Source organism: Nerophis ophidion, linkage group LG25 (assembly GCF_033978795.1).
Source record: "Nerophis ophidion isolate RoL-2023_Sa linkage group LG25, RoL_Noph_v1.0, whole genome shotgun sequence".
In the NCBI taxonomy this organism is placed as follows: domain Eukaryota; kingdom Metazoa; phylum Chordata; class Actinopteri; order Syngnathiformes; family Syngnathidae; genus Nerophis; species Nerophis ophidion.
The window spans coordinates 25,266,179-25,275,598 of record NC_084635.1 but is presented as its reverse complement, the minus strand read 5'-3'; the positions used below and the strand labels follow the sequence as shown (position 1 = coordinate 25,275,598).

The 9,420-nt window shown below is 44.7% G+C and overlaps 1 protein-coding gene across 1 annotated transcript; it reads right to left on the bottom strand.

The window, feature by feature from the left end:
• Nucleotides 1-51: 51 nt before the first annotated feature.
• LOC133543206 (zinc finger protein 319) lies at nucleotides 52-8,180 on the bottom strand. Its single transcript, XM_061887728.1, has 2 exons — nucleotides 7,827-8,180; nucleotides 52-3,285 (listed from the first exon to the last, which is right to left on the bottom strand). The coding sequence occupies exon 2, from the start codon at nucleotides 3,176-3,178 to the stop codon at nucleotides 1,397-1,399; it is 1,782 nt and encodes a 593-aa protein (XP_061743712.1). The 5' UTR covers nucleotides 3,179-3,285; nucleotides 7,827-8,180; the 3' UTR covers nucleotides 52-1,396.
• Nucleotides 8,181-9,420: the final 1,240 nt, after the last annotated feature.

Sequence of the window (9,420 nt, the reverse complement as noted above, 5' to 3'; positions counted from 1 at the left end):
ATAGCAGTACACATAATGCATTAGAATCACACCCTCCATAAAAGCAAACACTTATTTTCCTCAATGTGGTTTATTTTACATGTATGTGTACAGTAAGAACAGGAGTCTATATGATACCCATTTGTGTAACTCCAGCATTCCATCAGCTCATTATTACCCTTTTAGAGTTTGAAGCCAAATTAAAGTGTGATACAACTACAGTCCTACTCCGGCAGTTACCGTCTGCACCCCCCCCACCCCCCCTCCCGAAAGCTTTCTTTAAATATACTGCAAAAAAAAGTTGTAGGGAAAATAGAAACTTCCCTTTGTATATATTTCACTTCATCCTCAGTGCTAAGAGACGCATACATTGAACAACTTTGAAGTTGCTAGGAATTATGTGCTCAGGTTGGACAGGGAATAAGTCCCATTACTCAATTTGGATTTACCACATGGTAATTTGCTACTTTCTTATAATTTACCCATATATAGCATTTGAAAGATGGTCAGATTAAATGTGATATTTCAAACTGAAACTTAAGTCCTTGCAAAATATCAGCAAGCTTATGAAGTCAAAAAACCAAAAAAGTAACAGAAGCACTACACATTTTCAGTTTACATGAGCGCATACACACACACACAATCTATATTAACAGGGTAGACTATGCAATGAATCAGTAGTCATAAATATTACATTGTGCATGTTCTATTGCACATGTCAAGTGTTCATATGACATGATAGGTATGTGCTACCTAGTCGTTTAATACAAAGATGCAATAACACATTTTAGGACACAGGCTATACAGTTTCCACAAATCCACTTGTTTTTTTTTCTCATCTTCTTATGGTGTTTTCCTAAATAAACAAAATTATAATACAACAGTGATACTAAGTCTGATAAATAGTCATGCACAAACAGATGACACTACCTAAGTATGTGAAAAGATAATGCTGCACAGGGCCGTCGCTATGCGCTGATGGGAAGGACTGCTATACCGGACATGAAATTATTAAAACAAGATCTGTTCAAAAGAAAAAAAGGCACATGGATGTCAGGGGCAATACACATGAGCACACATATAATAACAGCTGTCTTGCCATCCACAAGCGTAAACAATTAAAAAAAAAAAAACTGACTTTCACATGCAACCACAGAAAAAAGGTCCCACACAGTACTTAGTCAATATAGACCCACATTTACATCACACGCCTTTTTTGCTCTTTAAGTCCTTACCTCAAATATAAACTAACTAAAGGATTCCTGATCCTGAGGTTTTGCTTTTTACTCAAAGGAGGTTAACATATTGGCTACTACAAATCATTAGACATGTTTCACAGGCGTGTTATATCCTATAAAAAGGTGAGCACTGAGGCTGGCACACAAGTTTGATGTCCAAGCCTGCAGAACCTCACCGTTCACGGGATACATGGCGCTTCCGGGAAACTCTCACCTTCGGCCGTGTGCTGCACCGTGTGTTCCTGCAGTGCGGCGAGGTCCACAAACCTCTCGCCGCACCACACGCACTTAAACTGCGTCTCCCGCGAGTGCACGCTTTGATGCTTGGCCAGGTGCTCGCGTTGCTTGAAGCTCTTGTCGCAGCTCGCGCACTTGAACGGTTTCTCTCCGGTGTGGACGCGGCGGTGGCGTTGCAGCTCGGACGAGTACCTGAAGCGTTTCTCACAGTCGGGACATTTCAGCGGTTTCTCGCGGGTCGGGTCGCAGCGGTGCTGGACAAACTCTGAGGATGACACAAAGCGCTTGTCACACAGAGAGCATTTCAGCGGCTTCTCTGTGCAGTGAGTGTTTTGGTGGCGTTGCAGCGTTGAGTTCTTTTTGTAACCTTTGCCGCACACGTCGCACTTATAGGGCTTCTCTACTTCGCCGCCACATTTGTGCCTCAGCAGTTCTCCGGATTGGCTAAAAGACTTCTGGCAAGATGCACACTTAAATAAACTTTCCATACCGTGCACCTGTTGATGGTAAAGCAGGTGGGAGGGCTGAAGAAAGCCTTTATCGCAGAGATTACACTTGAAAGGGCGGTCAGCAGGATTTTTATGAGTGCGCCGGTGGCGTACAAGAGCATACTGCTGCTTGAAGCTCATCTGGCACTCCTCGCACTGGAATGGTCGCTCCTCAGAGTGAGTGCGTTCGTGCTGCCGCAGGTCCGACGGCCGCTTGAAGCTCTTCCCGCACGACCCACAGCGAAAGGGCCTTTCTCCTTCGGGCTGGCATTGATGGTGCAGGAGCTCGGAGGACTCCTTAAAGTGCATTTCGCACAAATTGCACTTGAACAGGTGCTCGCCTGAATGGGCGTACATGTGGCGCACAAGGTGAGAACGGTGCTTAAAGCTCTTCTCACACACAGCACACTTATATGGCCGCTCTGAGCTGTGTGTGCGTTGATGGTGTGCCAGATGTGAGGACTGGCTGAAGCTTTTATCACATGTGTCACATTTGTACGGCTTCTCACCTGTGTGTACCCTTTCGTGGCGGGTCAGCTCTGACAAATGCCGGAACGATTTATGGCACACTGAGCACTTGTATGGCCTATCTGGTGCGGAGGCCTCAAAAGCAGGCGGGGATGAGGCACTGATTGCTGCACCGCCACCAGATGTCTCCCCAGTGGACGGCTGCTGAGGATTGGCTGCAGACGAGGTGGGAGTGACATTTCCAGAGCCGGGACGGTAAGTTTTTTCACAAATGGAGCACTTCATTGGGTTGTTGCCATTGCCGTGGGAGTTGTGATGCTGGGCCAAAGAAGTGAGCAAGGAGAATCCCATCTTACACACTCCACAGACAAAAGGTTTCTGTTCCACCTGGACACACTGATGCTCTAGGAGGTCCGTGGCCTGGCTGAAGATCTTCATGCACTGTGTGCACTGGAAGGACCGGTCTTGGGTCACCATGCACTGGTGTTCATGCGGATTGGCCAGGTGTGAGATGTCATGGCCGCAGGCTCCACACTTGTGTCTTTCATCCGCTATCTGCATTGAGGGCTGTTGCGATTGTACTACATGCTGCTGGCCCAGCTGCTGCTGCTGCAGAGAGGAGTCTGGTTGAAGGACAACTCCATACACAGTGCAGGCCAGAGTGGTGTCCGTCGTCTGAGGAAGCGTGTGAACTACAGCAGGTGGAGCCACCACATGCTGCTGCTGCTGCTGCTGCTGCCACGCCTCCGTCATCATTCCACTTTCCATGCAGGTATTCAGAATTTCGGATGATGAGGTTTATAGTGCCACACACAGCAGACTGATTTGGAGTCTTAAATGTGGGATGTACACGTCCTTGAAGATAAACATGAGACCTGGAGGGAACACAGGACAATTGGAGAATTAGAAGGCAAATGCAGCTGCACTGATGTGATGCACAGAAACACAGACTAACCCATGATTTCCACAAGATGCGTATCGGCAGCGTAATGTCACAAAACTGCACCACCATCTGCCGTATGGCAAGCTCCACTGCTGTTCTGTTGCGACTTCGACATGCAGCGAAATAGCGCGGACTGTTATGAGATCTCACAACTCCACGCATTGTCATGTTATAACAAAAACACTAAAGTAAACACTGTGGAACCTTTGCCGTCCATTTATGCCCATAGGCGGGTGCCTTTGTGGAGGCATTGACTTGACATGACTCGTGGAAAAGACGCTCGTTTTGCCTAGCAGAACAACACATTTTTTTTGTAGTAAGCAACAACACAACAGTAAGATCATCCCCAGCGAGCGTTGTGCACACACACATGCACATACTGTACATACATGTCATTGAACTCCTACAAACCACTCCCCTGCTTCCCAAGCCACCGTATCAGCTGGTATTTGACACAGGCCCCCATATCGCTCCCTGGGATATGCGTGTTTTTGGTTCTTAAATGTTTTGGCATGTCCTCATCCATTTGTGCCAACAAGGTGAAATTCCATCCTTCGACAAGTTGACTTCATGTTTTGAACCCCCACTAATTAGATTGTTTTAGAGTATAAAATACGATCCGCCTTGAAAACAGCGTATTTCATTTTGGAAGTAAACTGGATACTTTACTTTGTGTTTGTGCAGGTGGTTCGGGCATCTGGTCAGGATGCCACCCGAACGCCTCCCGAGGGAGGTGATTAGGGCACGTCCAACCGGTAGAAGGCCACAAGGTAGACCCAGGACACGTTGGGAAGACTATGTCTCCCGGCAGGCCTGGGAACGCCTCGGGATCTCCCGGGAAGAGCTAGACGAAGTGGCTGGGGAGAGGGAAGTCTGGGCTTCCCTGCTTAGGCTGCTGCCCCCGCGACCCGACCTCGGATAAGCGGAAGAAGATAGATGGATGGGATGGCACTAGCAGAACTTAGCTAAATTGAACAGATTTATTACGGCGACTGGCAAATATAAGAAGATCTGCGGATATTTAGCAGAGAGACGTGGAATGTCACCGCCATGTTGGTGCCATTGTAGAGGCGGCGGAAACGGACACATTGACTTGGATTAAAAAGGAAATAGGGGTGCAACGGATCAAAAAACTCACGGTTCGGATCGTTTCTCGGATTGGATCATTTTTCGGATCAGAAAAAAAAAAGACAAGAAAAATAAACAGAAGTTTTGTATTTTTGTTAAGTAACACTTTTACATTATTTAATTAAAATATATAAAATCAACTTAAAGTGCACAAGGCATAATATCTTCTTTTTAACACAATTATTGAAAAACATTGCAACATAAAAAGGCATTTGTCCTTTCTGTAAACTTGGACTAATGACCATTAATAAAAAACAACCTAAAATACAACATAAGAAGGCACATCATCTTCCTTGAAACATAAATAGTGAAATAAAGTCTGACATCTGGAGTGATGGTGCAGTCTTCCACACTTGGAGCCATGGATTGTAGAATCCTTGTTTTCAGTGGCAGGATCATTGACACAGATTGTGAAGTTTCAGTGCTCAGTAGAGATGTGACAGTTTTGAGGGGTTTAAGCACCTGGAAGACCTCTGCCACTCTTGCATCATCATCAGACAGGGTGATGATGTCTGACATTTTTATTCAGGGTCTTGTGGGTCAATGCAGAGTAAATAGCTGCCTGCTGCTCCAACATATATAAGTTGAGTTCCACCTTGTTGGGACATCATGTATGAGCTTATGTAGCTTTAGCATTTCTTACTTTGTCTTAAGCACGTGAGCAGCTGTTATGCTTGGGTAGACGTAGGAAACCACCTTCTTATCCTCCCAAGGAGGCGCTCCATCCTATTGACTGAGATGTGATGCCAAATTCACTACATGTGCAAAGCATCCTATCTGTGTTCCCAGTCCTGCCTCATTCACTGCATTTATTTGAGTTTTGGCATTATCAGTTGTTACTGAAATATTAGTACTGGGCCTCTTTATCTTCCATTCCTCCGCTGCTTGTGTCAGTACCTATGCAAGGTGACTCTCGTAGAGGGGGCGTGTCTTCTCATCTCCCACTCTGCTGTGTTGAAGTGAGCACTTATCGTCAAATAGTTCCCCTGGACCTCCACCCTTCTGTCGTGAGCGCACCAGATGATGCTCGGGATAGTTCATCCACAATGTTTTCTTCTCCTGCTCATAAAGATCTGGCACATTCTTATCGCTAAGGTGGGTGGGCGACGGGATGTCGTGACGTGGCTCAAGCACTTTCAGCGTGTGTTTAAAACTCTTGTTTTGCACAACAGAGTCTTCACCTATAAACACACCGATTAAATGGCACGGGGCGTTTCAAATTCCTCCGTTACGCCGCTCGCCATGACCACGCTGTGTGGACTGAACGTGCGAAAACTTTTTTTTTTTTTCATAAATTAAACCGTGGATCACGTGTGTGCCAAACCGAAGATATTGATCCGAACAGATCACGGATCAATAACTATATCGTGATATTCGAGTATACTTCTCACACAGCTGCTTTTAGCTGCAGGCATTACACTACAGGCTCTTCCCACTCCTTGTGTTTTCTTCTCACAGACACTAAGCGCACCTTCTTACATACGTCACATACCGTCACGTCATACATCACATACGTATACGCCCTCACGGAGCAGAGAGGTAGCAGCATGGGTAACATTGGCTGTGATGCTAGCGAAGCCGTGCAAGTGGTAATACGAGAGAGAGAAGGTGCGAATCTGGTAACAAATGACGGAAAATTTAATCCATCCATTTTCTATTGCTTATTCTATTTGGGGTGGGGGGAGGGTGTTGGGGGCTGGTGCCTATCTCAGCTACAATCAGGTGGAAGGCGGTGTACACCCTGGACAAGTCGCCACCTCATCGCAGGGCCAACACAGATAGACAGACAACATTCACACTCACATTCACACACTACGGCCCATTTAGTGTTGCCAATCAACCTATCCCCAGGTGCATGTTTTAGAAGAATTAATTCCCAAGAAAAACAGCAGGGGTCCGACATCTGGCGGTGGTTCGTCTTCAATATGTCGAATAGACAACTTTTATTTGTCAAGTTCAGGGCACAAGCGTTGCTACCAATTGTAGCATTACTGCTAATATGTAGCATCATTTGAAAAGTCACCTGCTAATGTTTAACAAATACGCTTTTGGTCAATTGGCTTAGTTGTGATTTCCCTCTCTGCATGAAAGTTTAAAATGAGCATATATTAATGCAGTGGGGCTTCACGGTGGCAGAGGGGTTAGTATGTCTGCCTCACAATACGAAGGTGCTGTGTAGAGTTTGCATGTTCTCCCCGTGAATGTGTGGGTTCCCTCCAGGTACTCCGGCTTTCTCCCACTTCCAAAGACATGGACCTGGGGATAGGTTGATTGGCAACACTAAATTGGCCCTAGTGTGTGAATGTGAGTGTGAATGTTGTCTATCTGTGTTGGCCCTGCGATGAGGTGGCGAATTGTCCAGGGTGTACACCGCCTTACGCCCGATTGTAGCTGAGATAGGCGCCAGCGCTCCCCGCGACCCCAAAAAGGGAATAAGCGGTAGGTAATGAATGGATGGATGGATATTAATGCAGTATGAACAAGAACGTTTTAGTGTAGACACAGAATCATCATACTGCTGTGATTATATGCATCAAGTGTTCATTCAAGGCCAAGGCAAAATATCGAGATATATATCGTATATTGCGATATGGTCTAAAAATATCGAGATATTTAAAAAAGCCCATAGCGCCTAGGTCATTATGAAAATGATCAAAGTTCAAAATCTAACAATTAACATATTTTAGCTATTATAACTTTTGGGATGTCATTATGTGAGTGGTTTTCTAATACACATTAAGAGCAGTTTGACTAATAAACAATGCCGCTATCAAGCTCGGCCCAGTCTATTTCCTGATTTCAACTGCCAAAACACCTCAATGTAATGGTTGCCTTATGAGCAAGCTCAATAAATAAACGTGGTAAATTACGACGCTACGTTTAAAATTGATTTTCCGAGCTTACGCCTCTGAAAAAAGTTAATGAATAGCGATTTAATTTAAAAAAACACACCGGTTTGTAGCCAGTGTGTAGCTAATAGCCATTTAGCAGCTAACAGCTAGCAGCTAGTTACAGGGACGTTAAACAACTGCACCGCCTTCCTTCACTGTTGTAGCCTGCCATCTCCCCCGGGCTGCAACATCTCATCCTCCATTTCCAAGTAAAACTAACACGATTCACACAGCGAAAAAGGACGTAAGAGACACCCGGAAGCTATCGCCGCCTTGGCCGATCTGGCGCTCTATGAAAGGCCAGATTGACTGGTCCAACGTTAGACGTGAGCCTCCGCGGAGAACTGACCCCGAATCCAAACTCGCTAGGCCTCCCCCGAGCACCGAGCTGCAGCCGCGGTTCTCATGTCTTAAAATGTGATAAATGGGCAAACAGTCATTCAACAAAACCTACCGGGTTCGCTTATAGGTGTTTTTCTTTGCAGTCTTCGGACTGGCGCCGACGACATTCGCGGTAAGTGGGGGTCGGAGGACCGGCGGTGGAAGGGATGCGGTCGAAGCTAGTCGCCATCCTCCCGCTGACGGACGAACACCGGAAACCGCCAGCCAGGGAGTTGTCGCCGCCTTGCCGGTGCGGCTGTGACCGCTCCACGGTGCGAGTGCGCTACACAGCACCGGTGGGCTGAAGAGATGAGAGCGACGGCTCGGTTTGGCCGAAGAACAATCTAACAAAGACGACCAGGAGCTGCTGGAGACATATTACACGTTTTTACTACAAAACACTAGGGGGTAGTGTTTCACCCCTTCTACTGAACTGACATTTACAGCTAGACTTCAGCACAGACACCAGTAAGCATCCATCCATTTCATACCGCTTGTCCCTTTTGAGGTCGCTGGAGCGCAGCTGAAACAATATGAATGTAGCAGTGACGTGCAATGAACTAAACATAAGGTGAGGCATACATACTTTTTTTCTCCTTTTTTTTTTAAACTTAAATTCATATGTGCAGCTCTAGTCATTGTTGATTTAGGTTGCATATTAGAGTTACATGGGGGGTAAAAAGTTATTCGCTTTCCTAAAAACGTTATCATAATGATATTATGATATGATAAATGGGTCCAAAAACTATTTGATAAAGTTGTTATTGTTGTAAGCACAATACAATGGCGCGCAATTTGCAAAATTCCCAACCACATTGTGCAAATTTAATGTCAAATCAAATAAAATCTAATAAAATGTTTATTGGATTCATCACTATACAGTGTACATCCACGACTAAACTACTGACTAAACTACTACCAAGTGTGGATTCAGGCCGAGTGGCCTATTTCAAGTTCCAGGGAACCCTACATTATTATATTTTATAAATAGTAAACCAAGTTGTGGTAGTAGTTTAGTCAGTAGTTCTGTCGTGGATGTATAATATATAGTGATGAATCCAATAAACATTTGATTTGATTTGATTTGATTTGATTTGATTTGATTTGACATTAAATTTGCAAAATGCAGTTGCGCATTTTTCAAATTGCGCGCCATTGGTATTGTGCTTACAACATTATTAAATACTTTTTGGTCCCATTTGCTTTTAACAAAATAAATCATGCATTGTGAGTGTATCTTACCTTTCTCTATTTGTATCTGAAGCAGCAATAGATATTCTCCATGAAAACGTACATTGTATGATCGCATTCATTTTATCTTAAAGTTCAGTTTAGAAAAGTATTAAATCTTGTTTAAAGTATATAATCCTCCATATTGGCAAAAACATTAATTTAATTCAATTTCATTCCAATAAATTAAACAATATTTTTTCATCTGACAATAAACACTCACAAACGCTGGCTTAGTCTAATAAAAATGCCATGTTTGTTGTAAATACAGTTAAAAAAAAGAAAAGAAAAAAATGCTGGCTTCCGCTGGAGAGACCTGTGTCTGCTAGCTTGAGCGCCCCCACTTCTCCCAGTGTGGCGAGTCAGAGTACTGCTGAGGCATTGAACTGCAAGTTGACAATATATCGCTCCCTACCTTGAGGCAGAAGTACTTGCTG